Genomic DNA, 22,620 nt, shown 5'->3' with positions numbered 1-22,620 from the left:
CCTATCCTGTTGCAGTGTTGGACCTCCCCTCTATAACAGGGACCCTCTAGGCAGCAGGGAAGATGCACATGTTGAGAAGTTTGGGTGAATGCACCCCAAAAACATGGCAGCCTCTGAGGGTAGGGTTTTCCACCCTCTGTGTGTGCCATACTGAGTCCAGGCACTGTGCAAAAGCACGTTTTTGCAGATGGGGAAGCTGAGGCACTGGACGTTATGGTGGTCCTGGAGACCCATGCCCATGAGCTGGCTCTGCAGCCAGCTGGTCTGGCACATGGTACATCGCAGAGCCTGGTACTGGTCTGGCAAGATGACCCTATGCAGCCCTCGTAGCAGGAATTGCAGGTCCCAGTAGTCCTGGCCCTGTGTGTGCTGGTTCCAACTGGAGGGCACTGGCCCACTGGGCTATCAGACCTCGGGGTTGCCTCTGTCCTGTTCAGTGCAAGGACCTTTGCTTCTGCATGGTGGCAGAGGGGTGCCAGCACTGCACCCTGCAATAATTTCTTGGGGCTCTTGCTTCCTTTCGAGGTGGGACCTGAAGAACGGAGGCTGTAGCTGCAGGGGCGGTGGCAGTGGGGACAGAGAGAGACCCCGGCGTTAATGGGGGAGCGGCAGGGGGACTAGCAGGCTGGGAGCTGGTATGGGTATGGGAAGGGAGGTGCCATCAGGTGAGTCCATCGGGAGGTCCTCCCTGCAACTGGGCTTGGCGGTGCTGCTGGGGAGGGGGAGAGCCATCACAGGGGTGGGTGCTGCTGACCGTGCTCTGCTTCTCTCGCTCCAGATTTATTCCCCCGATCACTCTAGCAATAACTTCTCATCGAACCCCTCTACACCGGTCGGCTCCCCTCAGGGGCTTGCAGGTAGGTGAAAAATGTTGCTCTCTGTGTAAAAGGGAATGTGAGGTTTGCTTTCAGGAGGTCCAAGGCAGCGTAATTCCCAGATCAGCCCCAAACCCTCATTAAAGATGCTTTTGGCAATCTCGTCAAATCCCATTTATTTTTAAAAGCAGGAGAGTGAAGAGGAAGGACAAGCAAACTTGAAGATACTTTCTAAATGTCTCCTGTGAAGTTGTATGTCTGTCTGCTTTAATTGGTTATAGCTCTTCCCCCATTTGGAGCCGAGCAGCACCTGGGTGCGGCGAACGCCACATGTGTGAGGACGATGGCTCTGCCTGTGCCTGGCTTTGCCTCTGCATAGGAGTTTTATCAGGCGGCTTTGCTGGAGGTGTGAGCCTGGCCCACATGGTAGCACCGCCACATGCTTGAGTTAAAGTGTCAGTCCTGCCCTTCAGACAGACCCTGCGTCTGAGCCTCCCATCTTGGAGAGGCTGGGAGAGTTTGTGTCCCTGGTTTTGTCTCCCGTGGGAGGAGCGCAGTGGGAACTGGGAAGCAGCCAACTATTTAAAAACCCTTTTCAGCGCCTGATGAAAGCCTGTCTTTGCTTTTGCTCGTGTCTGGTGAGAGAGGTCTCGTTTCTGCCCAGCAAAGCTGGCGCTGAGGCTTCTCAGCGCCCGGGGAGCAGAGCAACGTACACCCACCAGCCTGCTGCTGCCGTGGGCTCGGAGCGAGCACAGCGTGTGTGCTGGCTGCCAGCTCACTGAGATGATATAAATTTAAAAACCTCTCGAAGTCTGAAGGCCTGAGCTCAGTTTCCTGCTGAGGCAGAGCAGAGGCGAGCCCACAGTGCCGTGCAGTGCCATGGTGGCCCATGCACAGCGTGGTGGCCCAGCTTCCAGCCCCATCTAGTGGCAGCCATGCCCGGTCCCAAGCTCTCCCCGTTTGTTTGCAGGCACATCCCAGTGGTCTCGAGCGAGCGGACAGGGTGCCTTATCTCCCAGCTACGAAGGGAGCCTCCACACTTTAGTAAGTGTCGCCGAAAGATCTGCCTTCTTTTCTCTTCCATCCCTTGTGCGCCTAACGGTAAAGGACTTTTGGGTAAAGTCCTGTCCCCTAAACGTCTGGGGCCTGAAGGAAGATGGTTAGTTGGTAGATGGACATTTTGGTTGGAAGCAGCTGAGCAGAGTTGGGCACTGCTTCCTGGAGCCCAGAGCCTTGCAGGCAGAGGAGCAGCTTTGCACCCTCGCCCTGTTAATGGCCCGTGTACATCCCTGTGGGTCTGGCCCAGCCGAACAGATTTCTGCCTCCCTTTCCTGAGCAGTTCCGCTTGTGTGACCCCTTGTGCCTTTAGGAGACGGCACTGACTGGATCAGGGGGTTATTTCTCCCCATACCTGCCTTGCGGTGGCTGAGTGCACGATTGCCACCAGCCGTTCTTTAGCGTAGAAAGCTGCAATGGGTTGCTGGCTTCACACACATTAACACGGACATATTTCTCTGTCCTGTTCTTCAAGCAAAACAAAATGGAAGACAGGTTGGATGAAGCCATCCACGTGCTGAGGAATCACGCCGTGGGCCAGACAGCTGCCATGCCGAGCAACCACGGGGACATGCATGGGCTCCTGGGCTCGGCGCCGGCCCACAGTGCCACCGTGGGCAGCCTGGGCCAGGCCTTCCCTGCCTCGGTCATGTCCCTGGGAAACAGGCACCCAAGTCTGGTAAGTGTGGAAGCATCGTGGCAGCTGGCGGGGACATGCCGGGGACCCACGTCACAGGGTCCCCTGCCATCCAGAGGGACATTGCCATTGCCTTTGGTGTGAGAATAGCTCAGTGTGGACCAGCTTGGGTCAGCTGTTGACAGCTTTGAACGGGTGACGTGCACAAAAGGGCAGTGGCTTGCCCTGTTCATGCAGGGGGTGTTGGATCCGTGCTCAGCACAGTGGTGGCTCTTGGGCACAAGCCCCACATGCAGTTCGCTTATGCCCCTTCTTGAGGCAGGCAGAGGTGGTGAAAGTTCTTCTTCTTCCCCTGCAACATGGATGGAAATCCCTCAAAACAGCTTCAAGCTGTCCTTGGGGGATGCAGGGAGAAGGACGAGAGGGATCTGGTGCAGGGCAGGACTGCGGGTATAGAGAGCAGGTATATATATCACCAGGACTTCTCTGCTCCAAATTGTTCAGGCAGGTACCGTGTCCTTCCGTGCACGTGGGCAGTGCTGATGTGTGATGGCTCATTCAGGCTCCAGGGAGCACAACAGATCCTGGGTGCCCTGAGCATGTGGATGCTCAGGTCCCCTGCTGGGTCACCAGAGTCCCCCCTTGTCCAGAGGCTGGTGACCACGGGAGCACGTTTTTGGCAGAGCTGGTTGCCTGCTGCAGCAAACAGTAACATGTCTCCAGTCTCTTTAGAGAACTAGATGGGCTTCCCTTCCAAGGTCCCCAGACTCTACTACTAAGTGATGAATCACATGTGTGTCCTCTGTTGCAAACTGCTGCCAGCTGCAGAAACAAGAGTGTCTGCAGCAGGGCTGGCTCTGTCCTGCTGATCCCTGGCCGGCATAGTGCAGGCTCAGAAAGGCTGCCTGACTCTCACCCTTTGCGTCCAGGCCCTTCAGAGCGAAGTTCGTGCTGCTGGGATGTCCCTTGCTCTGGTGGCACTGAAGAGGTGGCAGAGATGTTGGTGCTTGATGGAGACAGGACACGTGCAGCCCAGGCAGGGTGTCCTCTCCAGTGTGCCAGCCTCGCATCCAGGCAGAGAGAGGCTTTTCCACAGCGGGGGGAGACAGCACTGAGGGGGGCTTTCTGCTTGGTCCAGCTGATGTGCAGGGCCCAGAGCTGCTTTCTGCAGTGCCCCCGCCATGGTCCCCGGAGGAGAGCTGGTGCTGGAGCAGGTTGGCTCTTCCCTCCTGCATGCCCACGCTCTGGGTGGTGGGAGTGTGCGAGGAGGGCACGCGGTTGTGCCTCAGCCTGGTCTGCGGAGCCCCACGGCTGTGCTCGGGGTGACTATGCCCATGCCCGCTGGCCGTGACACTTCCCCCCCTCAAGGCTTGCTCTGCTTATTCTGCTGTAGGTGGGAGGAGGTCACCCCGAAGATGGGTTGTCCAGCAACCCCAGCATGCTCCACAACCATGTCACACTTCCGTCACAGCCCAGCTCACTCCCTGACCTCAACAGGCAGCAAGACACATACAGCGGTAAGGCAGCTCTGCACGTGTGCATGCTTGAGGCTCGCCTGCCGTGGGGGTGATTGGGGTCACCCGTTAGGTCCAGCCCTGTGCAGCAGCAGCCTTGGGGAAGATGGGTGCTCTTGCAAGGCCAGTGCTTCCTTGCAGCAGCTGCAGGGCAGTTTCTACTTGAGCCTTTTCCAGAGGTTTGACCTACATGTTCCTGTCCCTCCTGCCAGCTGTGGGTGCATAAGGGCCCTGCTCTACTGGGGGAGGTTGGGCTCTGATTCTGGAGGGGCTGGGAGGTGGGGAGAGAAGAACTGGGGAGTGGTGGCAGGGCAGAGTCAGCACGGCTCCAGCTCCTCTTGCTGCGGACCGGCAATGCAGGATGAGTCTGGGATGCCGCATGCTGGCGATGTAGCGCAGCAGGAGCAGGGCCTTGGGACCCCCCCAGCCCTCTGTTGTGGGTCAGGCCCCTCCAACCTCCATGTGTGGCTCTGCTTCCTCAGCAGGCTTGTCAGGGGGGCTGGGGCGAAGCAGCGTCTCCTCGGGAACCAGCGAGATAAAGAGGGAAGAGAAGGAGGATGAAGAGAACACGTCGGTGGCAGATAACTCAGAAGAGGAGAAGAAAGAGCTGAAACCCTCCCGGAACAGAACAAGGTGCTCTTTGAACAGGTCTCTCCCTTCACTTACTCCGTAACCAGGCTGGGGGCATCTGGGCTGGGGTATGGCCGCGGTGACCCACCGGCCGCTGGGCTCAGCCTGGTGAGGCCGGGGGTCGTCCTGCGGTGCAGACCCGCCAGCCCCTGTCCACCGCGGGAGCCTTGTGTGTCTTCACACAGAAGCGGGCACAGCCTGGGCTCCCACTGCTTCCCCATGGCTGGCCGCTTTGGGCCGTGCCAGGGAAGGATCCCTGCCACCCTCTCCTGCTGGCTCCCGTCCCTGCGGCCACAGGGCTTCCTCATGCTCATAAAGCAGAGGGCTTGCGCCTTATCCACACGAGCTGCACCTGCCTGCGTGGTCGCTTGGGGTGTTGCTTGTGGCCGTGCACAGAAAGGACCGAGCGCTCGGCTCCCCTCGGCCAGGGGTGGGGAAGGTTTTGACCTCCTCCCTGCTTTGGGTTGTCTCCGCTGTCTGCTTTGGGCTCCTGTATCCTCTGTCACATCCAGCCAGATATGTGGCAGCAGATCAGGTAGAGTCCTTCCAACGTGCTGCAACCTCACCATCGGCTTGGAGACCTCGCCAGGGTGATGCTGCCCGGAGGGGCAGCGCCAGCCCCGCTCCTGCCAGACTGCAGCCACCTCCTGCCCTGGAGGTAGAGGGCTCTGTCTTCCCAAAAAGCCAGCTTGGGACACCAGTGTTGACCCCCATACCTTCTCCGGGCCACCCTGCATCTCCCAGCAACAAGCTCAGGCCTTAATCGCATTGTTGTGGTTTCTTTCTTTGTTGTTTAAAAAAACAAACAAAAGAGGCAGAAGAAGACCCCTAATTGCTTCTCTCCAAAGTCACTGTGTGTCCCTGTGTCTGAGCGCAGGGCACCGGGCCGGCACGTCCCGGTGGGGGCACGCGGGGCGCAGCGCTCCAGCTCACGGGGCCACGCGCGGGGCTTGGCGTCTCGGTGCCTCGACGTGTGTTTCTTTTCTGTGAGTTGACCAGTGCTGAGAGTGCACACGAGGAATGTCCCTGTCTCGTTCTTATTTTAAACCATTAGTCAAGATGAGGATGAGGAGGACGATCTTCTTCCCCCAGAGCAAAAAGCCGAGAGAGAGAGAGAAAGGAGGGTCGCCAATAATGCCCGTGAGCGCCTGCGGGTCCGTGACATCAACGAGGCCTTTAAAGAGCTCGGACGCATGTGCCAACTCCACCTAAACAGCGAAAAACCGCAGACCAAACTGCTAATCCTACACCAGGCCGTATCAGTCATACTGAACCTGGAGCAACAAGTTAGAGGTCAGTGAGGGTCCCGGAGTGGTGATATTTTACGTATCTGATCGGCACGGGGCTGTCTGTCTGTCTGTCTCCTGTGACATGTGCTGTGGTGCCTCGCACTGTCTCTCTCCCTTGTGGCCTTGGGTTCCCAAGGCTCTTGATGTCCTTTTTTTTTTTTTTCTTTTTTTTTCCCCCCCCTTTTTTTGCATCCCTGCTGTTCTCTCTTTTGTTCCCCACTGCCACTGCGTGTGCTGCATGTTGGTCCCTGAGGGGGCACCTGCGCCGTCCTTGCTTTTCCACAGCCAGGTGTTTTGCTCAGCTGCTTGGCCAGCAAAAATGAAAAAAAAACCAAAAAACCAGCAAATCTCCCAGAGGTGGCCCAGATCTGACATCTCTCCAAGGGCTGCTCCAAGCACAGAGCCCATCTCTGCCTGCAGCCGCAGCAGCAATGAGCGATGCCCTGTCCTCCCTGCCTGCCTGGCATGGGGCTCTGTGCTCCTGTCCCCACCACTGCACTCCTGGGATTGCGGGCACCCGGCAAACCCCTGGAGATCGCTGGAGCCATGCAAGGGGCAGTGGGATGGAAATGCTGAGCCCAGGGTTGAGCAGCCCTCACTGCCTGTACAAACTGGTCTCTGATACAAGCTGGGAGCACTGCACATCCCTAGCAGAGTCTGGAGCTGCAGGCTCTCGCCCTTGTCAGGGCACACTCACTCCGTTCGCTCCCTTCTCTCCCTTCCCACATGTGTGTGCGCCCATCTCGGCCACCCGTGCTTGCCCGGGTGCCATGTCCCGGTGGGAGGGGAAGCGGAGGGCTTGGCTTCCTGCTCCGGAGGACTTTGCTGCTTTGTTCCTGCATCCCGCAGTGCATGCTTCCACTCCCCGGCCCTGATGCGCAGGGTGCTGTGGCAGGTTAACCCCCTTTCTCTCTGCAGAGGCTGTTGTAACACGCATCGGTGGTTTGTGCCTGGCTGTGCTCCTCTCTGCTGGCCTCTGCTGTTGCATTGATGTTGGAGTCCTTTGTGCCTCTCTTCAGTTTGTAATTTTTTGCCTTTCATAACATGTATATTTTTTCCTGTCTCTTTTTTAATTTCCCCTTCCTTTTTATTTTTTTTATTTTGAGTTCCTATTTTTTGGTTCTGTTCTTTCTGATCTCCTACAGACAGTCCCCAGCCGTGACCTCTCGGTGGTCCCACTCTCTACCTTGTACTTGCTGCTTGCGGATCGAGGCAGGAGCCGAGGGGCGGTGGGGGGCAGGGGCTAGACAGAGTTGGCACCGTGTTCACTTTGGTCTCCCACGCTTGTCCCTTTTTAAACCCTTCTTGGACGCAGCCGGGGAAGCGAGCCGAGCCCCACGTGCTGCCATCAGCAGGCATTAGCGCAGGCAGCTAGGATGTCCCTTCTCTGGTGGGTTTGGCCTTCGGGCTGCGTTGCAGAAGAGAAGCCGACCTCCACATCCCCTCCTGCAGGGCTGCTGTGGGAGTGGGGCCGTCGGGTCCCCGCATGCCCAGCCAGGGCTGCCGCGATCCTCCTGCTGCCATCAGCAGCTAACGAGACAGGAAGGGAAAGGAGAAGATTGGGGGGCATTGCAGGGGGCCAGGCAGGGAGGTCAGTGCCCCTTTTGAGTGGAGCACAAGGCAGCCAAGGCACCGCACGTCCTTAAAACCCGGAGGACCCCGCGGAGTGGTGCAAACTGCCAGCAGCACTCGCCGGTGGCGGGGAGACGGCTCCATCCTGCCCGGCTGTGGCGTGCAAGGCGCTGCTGGAGCTGCTTCCCTGCTGGGGAGAGCCAACAGCCAGGAACCGCGGCTGCCGGTGTGTGCTTGGAGGAACAAGCTGGGTTCCTGCCACGGGTGGGCTTGGGTGCCGGGGTAGCTGGTGACTCCACTCCCCCCAGCCATCCTGGACGTGCTGGAGAGAAGGTGGCAGCGTCGGCTGGGGCACCGAGGCAGTGAGGAGGGGACACGGGCAGGGACAAGGCAGCAAGGAGAGGATGCAGGCAGCGACAGTGGGCAACCCTCTGTCTCACACAGGCAAACACTTGCCTGCAGAGCTGTTGCTCCCCCTCCACACAGTTGGGCACATCTGGAGGCTCTCCACACCCCGCAATGCACCCGGGAAGGCTCTGACTCTGCGGCCCCTCTTTGGTGAAGGCTTATCCCCGCATGGCTCCCCTGGAGCCGAAGGCCACAGTCCTTCCAGTGCCAGGTCTCACCCAAGGACCCTCTTCAGATAGGTGTCTTTCCTGCAAGAATTTTTGCTCTGGGGGAGAAGGTCGTCTGTACAGTAAATTGGGGGTTGGGAGGGGATGGGCTGCAGGCGAGGCCACAATTTAAGATGCTGCCAGCACGACTCTGCCTTCCCCCCTGTCCCTGCCTGTTTTGGGCACCCCTGGGGTGCTGCCAGCGGTGGAGGCTCTCCCAAAGCTCCTGACCGTGCCTGGAAGAAAAAATCACCCCCTTCCAGAGTGATTTTGGCTGTATTGAAAGACCTGGATTCAGTGTCTGCATCCAAGACCGACCCTCAGCAGCAGCCAGGGCACTCGGCTCCTGCCCTCGGTGCTGTCCCCCACCCGTAAGAGGGTGCCGGGCCAGACTGCATCACGCTGCTGTGGCACGGCTGCCCGAAACGCCTTCACTGGTAGGATTTTGCTGCAGATGGAATTTTTTAAGGAAATCTTACAAAGAGGGATTTGCTTTCTGCCAAAAAGTCTTTCCTTGAGGGATGAAAATGATGCTTTTGGCTGAGACACGCCCCCCCTTGAACTTCTAGTTTTCAGCCGAAAATGAACAGGAGGGCAAAATTTTGCAGAGGGGAGAAGGTGTCGCTGTCGATACTGCATCCACTGCCCGCCCTCACCCCCGGCAGCACCCTCCAGCCCCGTGGGAGCCCAGCTCCGTGCTGGCAGCACCTTCCCGTGGCTCGCAGAGGCAACGTGCAGCCCGAATAGCCCGGGCTGCTCCAGGAAGCGCCCGAGACGAATTGGCTTTGCAAAGTGAGGCTGTTTGAGCCATTTCCAGTGGACACCAGAAGCACTACCAGCACGGCAACGTATAGCCCCCCCCCTTGGTACCACCCCCCTGACTAATCCCTGTGGTGCTATGAACCCAGCAGTACAGACGAGGCCTTGTCACTGGAGGACAAAGATCTGAGGGACCGGGAGAGGAGAATGGCCAATAACGCCAGGGAAAGGGTGCGTGTACGGGACATTAACGAGGCCTTTAAAGAACTGGGACGCATGTGTCAGATGCACTTAAAAACGGACAAAGCACAGACCAAACTGATCATCCTACAGCAAGCGGTGCAGGTCATTCTGGGCCTGGAGCAGCAAGTACGAGGTATGGTAACAGCTGGCAGGTGCCTTTCGGGGCCTTTCTCTCCCCCCACATCTCTGCGTGCGCGTGCATCTCTGTTGTGACTCCTGCTTTCGGTGCGAGGTTGTGTGTTTGCATCGCCAGCAGCACTCTCGGGTGCACCACGCGGCAGGCTGAGATTTCCAAAGCCTCGGTCCAGGGTGGATTCGAGGCCACTCTGTCCATCTCCCCTCATGCTTAATGGGAATTTGGCACCTGGATCCCATTAAGCAGCTTTGGAAAACTCAGTCCTCAACTCTCAGAGCTGGCTGAAGCACTTGGGGTTTTCTGGAAGCAAGCACATGTTTAAATTGGCATGGTGTTTCAGCTGGGCATGGGGTTTTGCTCTAGCAGGGGTCCGGCCAAGTTACTGCAGCCACTGCAAGGAGCGGCAGGCAAAGAGCAGCTTGCACTGAGGTTGTTTCCTCGCATGGTCCCACGTGTCTGTCCTGGGACTCTGCCCTCGCTCTCTCTTTCGGATGCTGCTGCCGTGCGTGATGCTGTTTGCCCAAACTGAGGTTGCTTCCCTCCTTCCCTTGCTGTTTTTGGCATAGAGCGCAATCTGAACCCTAAAGCAGCCTGCTTGAAGCGTCGGGAAGAGGAGAAAGTGTCCGGAGTAGTAGGAGATCCCCAGATGACACTTTCAGCTTCACATCCTGGTCTAGGAGATGGTCACAACCCTGTTGGACACATGTAAAGGTATCGTCCCCCGCCCTGTGATCCCAGCACCCCGCTGCGGGTCCAACCCGTAGCCGACGCGCACTGCTCTGCTTTGGCTGCTCAGCCCCATGCGTTCGGCACCAGCCAATGTCCTTCTTAATTTTACCTTAAGTAAATGACTTGCACATGCATGTTGTTTGATCCTCTATGGACACCCAAAGCCTCTGCCCTGCAGGAGAGGTGCAGCCCCATAGCCGGGACAGAGGATTTTGGTGCTCTCACCACCCCAAGCAAGTTCAGCTCTGCTCTGCACCTCCCAGCCCTGCCCCAGTTGGCTACTGGAAACCAGCAACTCCTTTGCCTGGTGGCCCCGTGGGAGGGAATGAGCAGGTCCCAGAAATGCCAAGAAAGACACAGAAGGTGAAATTTCCCCAGCGAGACCACGGCAGGCACGGGCTCTGCTGGGCAGTCCCCATTTTTAAGGGAACCCTGTGCTTGGCCAGGAGTAGCTGAGCCTGTTTGGCCAAATGGTTCAGGGATGTCGGTGGGGGATTGAGCAGATCCAGGAGCGGTGGGTCAGAGGCTGACCCCATCAGCGAGGCTCCCCTGTGCAGGGCTGCAATGCCTCAGCCCGTAGCCCCCACATGCCCCAGAGCGCATGGAGGGGCCGTGGTCCCACGACGTCCCCTGCGCCGGTGGGTGCCTGGGGCTGCCCTGAAAAAAAAAGGCACAGCCAGTGTCTTGGCAGAATAGCGAGCTCATGTCTCAGCTCCGCTGCGGCCACATGGAGCCCTTGGGGCTGACTTCTCCTGCGGAGATGAGGCTGTGGTAGGGGTGCTTGCAGCCCCCCCACGCAAGGAGCAGCGTTTTATTCTCATTTGGGTTTCTCTCACTTCAGGCTTTTGTTTTTTTTATTTGTAGATCTTTTTGTTCCTCTGGATACAGAGATCTGTAGGAAGAAAACCGTTGGTGTGACCTGCAACCTTCTCGAACCATAAACTTTAGTACTGCTAATACTGACACACGTGGACGGATCCTAGCATGACGTAAGGGGTGGAAAAAACACTTTGTCAAAAACAAAGCGAAAACAAAAAAATTGCCTTAAGTATAAAGTGCAGAACAGTCAATACATATCACTCAGTTAGGAGGGGGTGGCGTGTTCTCTTGGCTTGTTCACAAGCAGCCAGCAGCAAAATTGTGCCTAAGCTTGATATTTCTTTTTTAAAAAAAAAGAACATTAGTTATGAGATTTTTTATGTAGAACAAATAGCAATGCCTTTTGGTTTTTTTAGCTTCTTTTGCATATGTTTTGTAAGCAACGAAAAGAATTTTTTTTTGTATAAAAAAAAATGTCTTGTACCCCACGCTTTTCTGCTGCTGTTTCTATAGTTAACGTTGCATCTTTAGGATCAACCAGAATATTAAAATTGTATTAAGAGAGACTGGATATAAAGAGAGGAATTCTCAGATTCGGCTCTGAAAGCCACTAAAAGCGAATGTAGCCACAGCGAGGGGATGTTCTTCCTTGCCTGGCTTGTACCTTCCATTATAAAAAAACAAACTCACTCATGTGCTGAATTCACCATCTCTTTGCTTTGGCCACTTCTGATTTGGGAAAAGGAAGTTAAACAGCAAAGCAAGTTGCAGCAGTATCCCTCAGCGGTGCTCCCGCTCCTCCCGGGAGCTGACCAAGGTCCATCGAGGGTCTCTGCAAGATTTGCTTTTACTCCTGGAGGATCCCGGAGGCCGCAGTCCCGTCTGGGAGAGGAGGTGCCCCACGGCTGTCCCGGAGCGTCGTGATGGGGAGGACAAGCTGCCGGGAGAGAGCAGGTTTTGGGGGGTGGAAGAGAACCAAGGGACTAGGCCACTTTCAAGGTAAGCAAAGAAGCAACACGGATGCAAGAGGAAACCCCAGGGTGGACGAACGCACCTCTTGCCCATACGTCCGAGCAAACGCCTGCTGTCAGAGGCGCTTCCAGGGGCAGTGCTGAACAAAGGCGAACTGAACAAAGCTGGAGGACTGGAAAGAGGTGGACAGAGCAAAGGCAGCACCGGGACTCCGTGCCCAGTGACCTTGCAGCAGATGGACCCGCAGACGCTGGTGGCAGGCAGTGGAGCCCAAGGTGGCAGGGAGTGAGGCAGTAACCCGGCACGTGCGCTCACTCCAGCCCTCAGCAAGCTGCGACCGGCAGCAAGATCCCCATCTCCACGCAGCTTCTCCCCGCACTGGAGCCACCAGCATTGGAAGTGCAAAACGCTGCAGGCTTTGGGGAGAGGGGTGGTTTCACACCCTGCCTTCACCCACTGTCATATCTCCAAAGCATCCTTGGAGGCAAACTCGGCTCAGCATGCTGCCCAGCTTGCCATGGGGATGCAAAGTAGCTTCTGTCACTTGCATGTGGGCTCCTCTCTCTGTGCTGGAAAGAAAGGGAGCAGCAAGCACCCATTCTGCGTGAGATGCTTCAGCAGCCAAGCTGGGCCAACGATTCCTTCGCTCCGAGGGCTCCCCAGTGTCACTCCAGACCGCTCCGGTGTGCTCAGGAGGAGGAAGACCCGCAGCAGCCCCACCGTGTGGCAGGGTGCCCCGGAGGTGCGGGAGCAAATGAAGAGCTGCTCGGCAGTGCTGAGCTGCAGCAGCTGTGCTGGAGCTGGCAATGGAAAAGCGTCCACTGGGAATTTATTCTTGTTTCTTCCCTCTCCTTCCCCTTCTGAAACATTTTGTGCCCGGTTCTTCCCAGCTCTGCAGGCAGACGGGGTCAATTCTCCAGCACGATGTTAAATCCCATCTCAGCAGTGTCTGTAATGCTCTCGGACTGGGGCCAGCTGCTGCCCAGATCTGCCTGGCAGAGCCCAGTCAGGCAGGTTAGTTCACAGGGCATGGGTGCTGGCCTGGAGGGGACATGGGGTCAGCGAGTACAGTAGGACCCCTGGCAGCAGGGTCCACGTCTCCCCTCTGCTTCTCTGGCCTGTGCTTCTGGGGAAGATTTATTGCTTTGGCACAGGGAAAGGCAAGGACTGGCGAACAGGATTAGGACCTGTGGTACTTCCTAGCAAACCCAGGCTTTGGCATAACCTCCTGGTGCTCCTCTGTGCTCATAGCTATGCTTTGTGCTCCAGCAAAGCCTGCTGGAAATGCTCAGGACATTGCTTCTCTCTCACCTACACCCACGTATGATGGGCTCAGCCCCTGTAGCATCTCAGAGAGGAGCCACTTAAAAGTGCCGGAGCAGTATGGGACCATCTTCCCCTGCTGTCCCTGGCACTGGTACTGCCCTGGGACTCTGCAAGGTCTAACCATAGCTCTGAGGCTTTTGGGTGCTCCTGGCTTTCCCTGTCCACAGCCCGCTGCTTCCACCATTGCTTCTGTATGGTGAGACCTGAGACCACAGCAGCCTCCAGTGCTGTCCCTGGGAAGGCCAGGAAAGGCCAGCGGCTGTGGTCCCTGCAGCCCAGGAATACACATTCTTCTGGCTGTGTCAACAGACGTGTTTCAGCCTAATTAGCTCGTCAGGTTATGACAGTCTTCCCTCCCTTGGGTTCTTCTGCCTGCTTAAGCACTGGGCAGCGTGAGACAGATGAGGTTTTCCTCCATGTGTGACAGCCTTGCCCCTGTGGAGCAGCTCCCTTGCAGCAAAAGCCGTGTCTTCCTGTAGCATCCTGCCGAGTTGGGTTGTGCTTCAGATGCTGGAGCGAGTTCAGTTTGGAGATGGTAAAACATGCAGGGAGGGGGCAGTGCGCCTCCGTAACCCCCCAGCCGGGTCCAAATGCTCAGACAACCCCGATTCGTGCTCTGGGGTAGGAATTGGGGACTCATTGACTGCTTTCTGTAGCCTGTAAGAGGCTGCTTCATCCCGCAAGTGTTTCTGCCTCATCAGCAGGACGGTGCTGGGGCTGGCAGGGCACTCGCTGCTCGGGGTTTTTTGCTGGCTCAGTGCCACTGCCCCAGGACCGGGGAGGGATAGAGCAATGTCCCAGCCCTGGCAAGCTTGAAACCGTACAAAAAAAAATTTAAAAGTGCTTCCCCAACACTTTGATTTTGCAACAAGAATTCGAGGTGGCAGTCATGTACAACTGGATTTAAAGAAAAGAGACTGTAGTCAAGAAAAATCCAGAAACTCAACAAAATTGGAAATTTGAGAAGATTTGTGATTTGTTCAAAATTTTGCTGAACTCCTTCATCCCCTCCAAGTCCTGAGTGATGCTCTGCAGGCCAGTGGGGACTCCTGATGAGACAGAGCCTTTCCCATCATCCCCAAACTACCAGGCATTGCAACAGAGGTGGAGCTTTTCACCTGCATTGAGGCGGTTGAGATGCTGTTTTCTTGACAGCAAAACCAGCTAACTTCCTTGGCAAGGCTTGGATGAAGGTCGTTGAGCATAGACCCCTGGTGCCAGGGTTTGGAGGAGATCTTGGTTCCTCCAGCAGGAAAGCGCAGTGTCAGGGACTGGTAGTGCTGTGCCTGGGAGCTGCCTGGATGGCACAGGGTGCTTTGTGTGCTGTCGCGCTTGCTGCCTGCATCAGCCCAGTGCAGCCTCAGTGGCATCTCTGCTTTCCAGGTGCATAGGGAGCAATTGTGGAGTGCAGCAAGGAAAAACTACTTTGGCTTGCCAGTGTGTTTGGCTCAGTGTAAACGTGGTGCCTGTAACCTGCCAGGGAAAGTGGCTTTTCTAAAAATGAGCACTGTCAAGTGCTGTGCCCAAAATACCACCAGGCTAGCCCTGAAATAGCGGCCTGTTGCAATGAAGTCTCGTCTTTAGGCGTCACGGTCAAAGAGGGCCAGGGTCTGCACCCTCCCCAGCCCACAGCTCTGCTGGCATTCAACTGTGCGATCTTACAGATCACTTTTCTCCCCAAACTTGCTTCTCTGCCTGTCTGCACGTCCCTCATGCCAGTGGTCCTGCAAAGAGAGGTGTTGCGGATGGGTGACATGCTGCAGGGTGGCATTCAGTTTTCTGCTTCCTCTCTCAGCCTTGCATGCATGGGTTCTCCTGGGCTGCATGCACCTCATCGTTGGGGGCCACACAGCCCCCACAGAGCTTCCTTTGTCAGATAGGGAATCGGGAGAGGCTGCCTTCCCCCGTGTGCATTTTCTAGTTTCTCTTTTCTCAGGCTGCAGTAGCTGAGCTGTATTGCGGTCAAACAGGAGAACTGGGGTCTCAGGCATACAGCTGCAATGCGACACTTCTTATGTGGCACAGCCGGCCACTGGGGTGCAGTCCGTGGGTCCCTAGCCCAAGGGATCTCCTCTTTCCTCCCCCTCAAGCAGCCCCCTGCCTACCTGCACATCCTGCCTGAGAGCTGTGCATGCCACCAGGTGCTGGGGAGTGTCTGGAATCCAGTTTATTAACAGTAAAAATTGCAGATTTTTGTTCTTTCTCCCTCTTCACCTGCTTTCGCCCCAGAGCAAAACAGCTGCAGTCTCCCAGAGACTGCACCTTTATGGTCTCGTACTGACGGCACTCGGCATCAACGGGAGGCAGTGGCAGTCTGCCTGCTCCTGCTCGCAACCCCGCAGCCGCTGCCAGCACACCCTGGGGAGCAAAATTCCAGCTAACCCCTGGTTTGGCAGTCACTCCCCTGCCTGTGACCTGCCAGTCAGACCTACTCACAGCCAAGCAACTGCCTGGCTTGAGTTCAGCTCCATCTCTTTGCCAACATTTCCTCGGGCTCTCTGCTCCCCTGCTTTTAAAGCTTGCACTGGTATCCTACAGAGGTTTGTTGGCAGGAGGGACAGGACCCGGGACATCTGAATCCCAGTCTGTGCCCCTCTTGTCTGCACTGAGCTCCAGCCGGGGAGCAAGGGGATCAGCAGTGCCTGGGCAGATGGTTTGCAGGTATCGGGGCAGTCGAGTTAGCTGGGCACCCCAAGATCCCGCATCTGGCTGTTGGGAGCAGGTCCATGCCAGCCCCATGTGGTGGGGTCAGCTTGCTGCCCCTTCCCTGTGTGCCATCACTTCAGGGCTAAGGGTCTGGCTGCTTTGCAATTGGGGTTTTTGCCCTCTCCAGCAGAGAAATGCAGAAGTGTGATGTGAAACCTCCCCAGCTGTGACTTCAGTGAATGGCTTTTTCCCCTAGCCCATGTGTCAGTGATGAGCCGGTTTCCTAGAGGTATTGCACTTGCTGCCCAGTAGCGATTGAACAGGAAGGACAGAATCAGACTGGGATTTCCCCAGGAGTCTGCAATTTCAGGTTCAGTGCAGAAACCACTCTCAAAGGTCCTTTGCGTCTCATGTGTGTATCTGCTAAAGCCAGCAGAGCCTTTGGGCCCTGGGCCCTTGCTGGACGATTCAGCGCATCCTCCCCCTCGGCAGGCGAGGGTGGCCTTGAGAAACAGGAGGCTTTTGAAACCCCCCAATCCCCTGCATCCCTGAGCTTTGCTCCCATGAGGAGGCTGCCATCTTCAGTGCCAGTGGAGTCCATGGTCCTCTTGCAGGCGCGGCTGTGTGCTGTGCTTGTGACTCTGGGCTAGCTCCACTTTCAGCAAGCCCCTGGCCTGGGGTTTTAGAAAGGAGCTGAGAATGGGGAGGTGAAGCAAAGCTAGTACTGGAGTTGGGCCAGGACAAGCCATCAGCCCCAGAGGTGCAGTGCTGGCTAGCCTGGAGCAAGCCGTGGCCACTAGATTCCCCTGTTCCTGCTTGACACCAGCAATAGCAAGACCTGTTTTCTATACCACAAGCTTGCACAAGGTCTTTGCCCTGTTAAATCCTATGCAACCCCCTCTCCTCTCCCCCAGGGCTCTCCAGGTCCCATCCCAGCCCATTCTTTCTGCTCTGGTCCATTACTGCCAGAGTTCCCGCTCCCTCCTGCTCTCAAGGTCTGGCTTCATTTCTAGCAGCTCCAAAAGCATTTCAAGACCTGTGCCCTGAAGCTGGGGGGGTGGGAGGTGTAAATGAGGGGTGAGACTGCAGGAACACCCCTTCCAACTCACGCTGCAGGAGCCGAGCACTGAATTGGAGGGGGCAAGGCCTGGTCCCAGGGCTCCTCTGTGCACCCTTCACCCTCCTGTGCCTTCTGCTCAATGCTTGGTGGCTCACTACCAGCATCCTTCATCTTGCACCATATCCCCCAGTACCGCTGAATGCAGAAGCTGCGTCCCGCCTTGCTGCTGCCTGGCTCTACGGACTGCTGTATTAATGCCTGGCTTGGCTTGGCTGATCTTCAACTGCCTCAAGCCTGAAGTTGTGTTTTCCTCCCTCCTGCGCTCCCCAATCTCTCCAGCCAGCACCTCCAAGCTATTTCCCTTCATGCACGGCCTCCGTGGATTTCTTTGCAGTGGGGCAGAGCCATGCCACTAGCTGCCCATCCGCTGGGGCGGAGGCGGGAGGATCTGGGAGGTGGATGCTGCAGGTCAGTCCTGCAGCATGGCTGCCTCTCCCTGCCTTGCTGCCCTTGAGGCAGGTGTGGGGGACCTGGTGCTCTGTGCAGAGCGTTTGATCTTCAGGGCAATTCACCCCTTCTGGAGAGCTGGCAGCTGCAGTGCCTTTGCCTGTGGGACTCCTGCACGAGACGAGCATGGAGGTGCTCTTTGGTTAGGAGGGCGGTGCAAGCTGCAGGTGTCATTTCTGCCAAAACTTCTGTGTTCATCTTGCATCCTGCCCTCGGGGGCAAGAGGCAGCCCTACCATGGGTCTCCATGGCGGTATTTCTGTTCCTCTGCTTTTGTATGCCTCTTGCTCCTCGGGTCTTGCAATACCCACCCTGGTCCAGCCAAGCACCCACCGCATTGGAAGGAGAGGGAATAAAACTCACACCGTGTTACGTCTTGGCACAGTGCAGCTGTGGGGTTCAGTACAGGAGAGCATAAGGGGGTTTTGCTTCAAAATGGGGTGTCCCGGGTACCAAGGCCTTTTGCCGAAGAGCATCCCTGTGCCCTGCATCCCTGGGCTGTGCCTGGGGAGCCGTGGAGCTCCCCGCAGCAGCTCCTGCAGCAGCGAGCTGGGGACACCGCGGTTCCCCCTTGCCGGTGCCACGTCTTCCCAAATCACTTGAAACCCACCAGCTTTTGAGCAAACCTTGTAACATGGGGCCTCTCGGGGAGGGAAGGAGCTGTAGGAAGCTGTGCGCCCTCCTGCCAGTGGTGGTTAATTTGCTGGGAGATGAGAAAGACGCGCCTGGTGAAGTGGAGCAGGGGTGACCCCAACCACACGCTTGGACCTTTTCTATGGAGGGCTCCAGCTCGTTGGGGAAACGAAGCGTTACTGGGTTGCTCTTTTCTATATATTTTTGTAGGAGGGGGGTGGGAGAGCAGATGGGAGATGCCTGCGGAAGTTGTTTATTTTTAACCCCGTAGAAAGTTTTTGGTTTTGGTTTTGTTTTTTGGCCTTTAAAAAAATGGTCCTTGCTTTTGATGTTTATGCTGCCTACCTGTAAATCCAGATGTACTTAAGTGGCTGAAATCCTTGTTCTTAAATCAGATACACATTATAGTTTTGAACTATATATATAGTAAATATATATATATATATGCCTAACCCAGCAAAAAAAAAAAAAATAAAGTATTTGGGGGTGGGGAAATGCATTGTTCTTTGAAATGAATCACAATTGGGGGATAAAATTGTGTTTCTGAGTGCCTCAAGATATGAATTGTTTTCATTTTTTTAAATAATTTTATACAAGTGTCAAAACAGCTGGCTGGATTATTTGGAATTTTTAAATAATCCTAACTTTTTTAAAGTAGATTTTGAGAACTGTCCTGTATATAACAGTAATGTAGCAATAAATGTGACATTTTATAACAATATTACCTTTTTTCCCCATATCTGTCTTTCAGATGTTGTATACCTATGAACAAAAAGTTGTAATAAAGGTTTTACCTTGTACTAAAAAAAAAAAAAGAAGAAGAAAAAGAAAGAAAAGACAAGATAGGTTTTCAGACACTGTCCACTTAGTCTCTGTTCTGTGCTCTGGGCACAGGTCCTACCCACCCAAATCAGCACTGTGGTGCAGGCTGTATGCAGCCAATGAAGGTTTCCAGCGCTGCCCATCACCATGGGATCTGGGCACATTCCCCAGCAGCCATCGGAAATGCCTGGGCAGACGTGTGGGTGCTGGGGTCTCGCTGTTGCAGCACAGCTTCTCCTGTGGCTCTGCTGTGGTCGGTGGGGCCCCCTGCCGCCTTTCTAGGGTGCTGTTCTCGTGGGGCAGCATGTGTTTTATCCCAGGTTACACGTGGCAGGGATCTCATCTTCATTTCTATTGCTGGAAAGATTTGTGTTGGGAATGCAGGCCCTGCCTGGCTAGAAGGAGGGGATGTCAGAGCATGGCTGTTGCTTCTTTGCCTCTGCCCTGCCCTGGGGAGCACCCAGTGAGGGCGGTACCGGCAGGATGCAAGTTGGAAATGAGGTCAAACGCACCCAGCCCATACCGGGAGCCCAGCATAGAGGGGCAATGAGGGAGACAACATGGCAGAGTGTTTAAGAGGGCTTAAACCCTGCAAGAATGGGCTGGATCCAGCACTGGGAGATAGCCCAGCCTTGTAGGTTCTCACCCTCCCAGCCTCGTCCGTGGGGTGAGGCTATGCCCTGGCTGGGCTGAATTATATGGTCTCTCTCTCTGTCACCCTCTGCCAAGGGCCCAGCCCCAGCCCCAGCATTTTCAAACCCACTGCTGCACTGTGCTGCCCAGCTGGGCTCTCCCTGCCCTCATCCTCCAGGCTTCTCCAGGCAGGTCCCTGATGTGTTGCCCCTCCAATCAGCAGGTATTTCCCCAAATCGTCATAGCCTCAACTGTTGTGGTTTCAATGGTTGGGTTAGCCCTCCACCACCAGCTCGCTCGGCACATTAATGACTACCTTTTGGGGAAAACAGAGTTGCAGCAGCTTCATCCAGGAGCACTGAGCCCTGCAGACCCTCTCCGAGACCCTGGTTCCAAAGAGGAGATGCTGCCTGAAAGCAGTCCTCCTTTCTCAGGTTTGCTGCACGTGTTTCTGCTGTGCTGCTCCAGCGTGGGCCTTGTCTACATAGGGCCAAGCAGGAAAACCAGTCCAAATTAACTGAATGGTGGGAGTGGCTATTGCAGTAAATTTTGTTAAATTTCATTGAGCCCTGGCTGTCATTCTCTCAGCAGCAAGCAAGCTCTGAAGTAGTGCACTGTCCTTCTTGAGCTGCACCTAGTGCATCAAGTGATAGTCCTTTCAATACTGTGTCTCCTTGTCTGGGCTGATGTGCCTCACCTCATCCTCTTTGCCTTAGCTTCCTCCTCACAGGAGTTGCTTCCCGTGTGCTATCACACAGAAGAACTAGTTCAGCCTTGGGGGTTGCATTGCTATGTGGCCAGGGCCTGTGCTGGGCCTGTTTGCTGTTCTCCCTTGAGCTGGCTAAAAGCCTGGGCAGGCCCAGATAAGCCAAACTGTTGAAAGACACCAAACACCTTGGTTATTGAGAAATTTGAGATGTGAGCTGCCAGGCCAGGGGGTGATGCACATCCTCAGGGTGAGGAGGGGAGCCACCCACCCCTATCTGGACAAGGAAGGGTGGAGGACCAAGAAACCAAGGTTGTACCAGATCCAGACAAGGGAGAAGTGTATGCTTGGAAGCAAGGCTGCAGCTTGGAAGATGGATGCCCAGAGATGCACAAGGCTGAAGGTAAAGCTGGCAAGCCCCGGTGGCAAGAGCAGGCTTGGGCTGGGAGATCAGGTGAGGGCAGGACCAAGGAGCAATACACAGGAGTTGCTGCTGAGTGGCTGAGAGCAAATACTTTGTCCAAGATACAAGCAGTGGCCACCAACTGATACGGAGCTGGAGGTTCCTGGGTGAATGCTCAGAAGCATTTTCTCCCTGGAGATGAGTCAAGAGATGGGATGAGACTATCAGATTCTGTGGGCAAACGTCATGTCATGGTGGCACTGCCAGACATGGCCATGAACTGTCCTTAAAGCAAGGACAAGCTATCGCAGAGCCGTCTCCTCTCTTGGAGCGGAAAACTCCACCTCATTGCTTTAAACAGGGAGTGATTTTTGTTGATGCAAGGCATCAACAGAGACATCCTCACTTGGTCTGGTGGCCTGAGAGATGCAGATTGCTTGTTCTAATGGTTGAACACAGCTTTGTGCTTTACTGTGGTGTCCCTAAGGCAGCTCTGGACAGCCAGGCTCACTGCCCTTTCTTTTCTGCTTCCAAATCTAAAATGACATCTGTGCCACAGAAGTCACCAAGAGAAGAAAGTGGCCCTCACTTTCATTAGCAGCTCACCTTCAGGAGTCAGGCTTTGGAGGTGTAGCTGTCCCTGCTGTGGTATGAACATTCTCCCAACAGCTAAAAGGAGTTTCTGCAGGGAAGGAGCAAGCATGGTGTTGCAGCATGGTGTCCAGAGCAGACTGCAAATGCCTTTGCACAGTGCTTGAACTGTGGATGACAGCAAAATATGCTGAAAGGATGAGTTGCTAATATTGCCATTGTTTTCTTTTAACCAGGAAATTGGTAGTATTACTGGATCTTTTCCTGTCTGCCTTGACTGGAGTAAAGCAGTAGGATACACTACCTGCCCCCCCCCCAACTGCCTTCAAAACCCCAGCACTTTTCTGAAGATAAACATTGAGCTGTTTTTCATTGCCTTTTGAGTTATTCTGCCTTTGTTATTAACGTGGGGTTTTTTGGCATCTAGGAAACTTTCGATGCAAAGTGAAAGCTGAGACTCTCCTGCGTGTGCATGACTCCACAGAGCCAAACAGACATTAAAAAAGCAAAACCTGTGCGGAGCCTGTTCACCAGGCTCGCTCCCCCCCACCGTACCTGTGGTAAGGCGGTGGCTGTGGCAGAGGCACCGGTTTCCTGCAGGAACACACGCCACGGAGCTGCCGCCTGACTTCCTCACGCACCAGCTGGTGCGTGGGCAGCGGGGAAACAGCTCGCAGAAATGAACCCAAAAGGCTGCATGGTTCAGCAACCCACGTCGCCCTGCTGGCACCAAGGCAGAGAAACACTTGAACCGTCGGTATGAAATGTGACGTCGAGTCCGGCACGCAAAGGGCTGATAAAATAGTTGTTCTGTGTCCTGGTGACAAAAGACGGGGGCTGGATTTTTTGCAACAGGTTCCGCTCTGTGAATCTCGGCTCTTGGCAGCCAGCGCAGGGTGTGAGGGCAGACGACGGCTGCTGGTGTCACTGCCCGACACCATTACTACAGGTTTGCTCAGAGGAGCATGGAAAGCATTTGCAGCCCTGACGCTTCGGCAGGCCGGCCGCAGGTTGAGTGCTTTGGGCTCCAATGTCCCCCAGGACTTTCTGCAGGTACGCAAGCAGCTGAGCTGGCTTGGAGCAGAGTCTGGGGAATGTTATGGAATTGATGGTGGATCTAGGACCCACTGCTGAAAAAAATCTGGCTTAAAACTCCCTCTCCTGTTGGGAGAGGCTGAGCGGCAGCGACGAGGGGACTTTGCAGAGGCGCTGATGGGCACTGGGGAAACTGCACTTTCCTCCACCACGGGGGACGAGAAGCAGTCCCAGCTCAGTGTGGGGACAGCCCATCCCCTCAGGGCTCGTATCCCCTCTCCGTGACCGGGGACGCGGCTGTGTGGCGGGCGCGGCGCCATGAGGGCCATGAGAGACAACGACCAGGGGTGGTGGGCGTTGCCATGACAACGCCGCTTGACTCAGGCAGCGCCGCGGGCACTCCCGTTCAACGCGCATGCGCAAGGCACGGGGTCCTTTGCGGCGCGGCGGCGCGGCCGCGCATGCGCGGTGGGG

At 55.7% G+C, this 22,620-nt stretch overlaps 1 protein-coding gene across 2 annotated transcripts in view; it reads left to right on the top strand.

The window, feature by feature from the left end:
* The window catches only part of TCF3 (transcription factor 3), a 78,285-nt gene extending 60,198 nt beyond the window's left edge, over positions 1–18,087 (top strand). The window contains exons 13-20 of one of the 2 annotated variants that reach the window (XM_010566592.1): positions 779–857; positions 1,786–1,859; positions 2,347–2,550; positions 3,902–4,025; positions 4,508–4,655; positions 9,036–9,262; positions 9,832–9,976; positions 10,859–18,087. In XM_010566592.1, coding sequence (XP_010564894.1) covers positions 779–857; positions 1,786–1,859; positions 2,347–2,550; positions 3,902–4,025; positions 4,508–4,655; positions 9,036–9,262; positions 9,832–9,974 — 999 coding nt within the window. In that variant the 3' untranslated portion in view covers positions 9,975–9,976; positions 10,859–18,087. Of the gene's footprint in view, positions 1–778; positions 858–1,785; positions 1,860–2,346; positions 2,551–3,901; positions 4,026–4,507; positions 4,671–5,706; positions 5,946–9,035; positions 9,263–9,831; positions 9,977–10,858 lie in introns of both variants that reach the window. The other variant, XM_010566591.1, reaches the window with a different exon arrangement.
* Positions 18,088–22,620: the final 4,533 nt, after the last annotated feature.

This window comes from Haliaeetus leucocephalus, unplaced genomic scaffold (assembly GCF_000737465.1).
Source record: "Haliaeetus leucocephalus isolate CR32 unplaced genomic scaffold, Haliaeetus_leucocephalus-4.0 Scaffold215, whole genome shotgun sequence".
NCBI lineage: Eukaryota > Metazoa > Chordata > Aves > Accipitriformes > Accipitridae > Haliaeetus > Haliaeetus leucocephalus.
The sequence above is the reverse complement of the archived record's forward strand: the minus strand, read 5'-3'. Positions and strand labels throughout refer to the sequence as shown.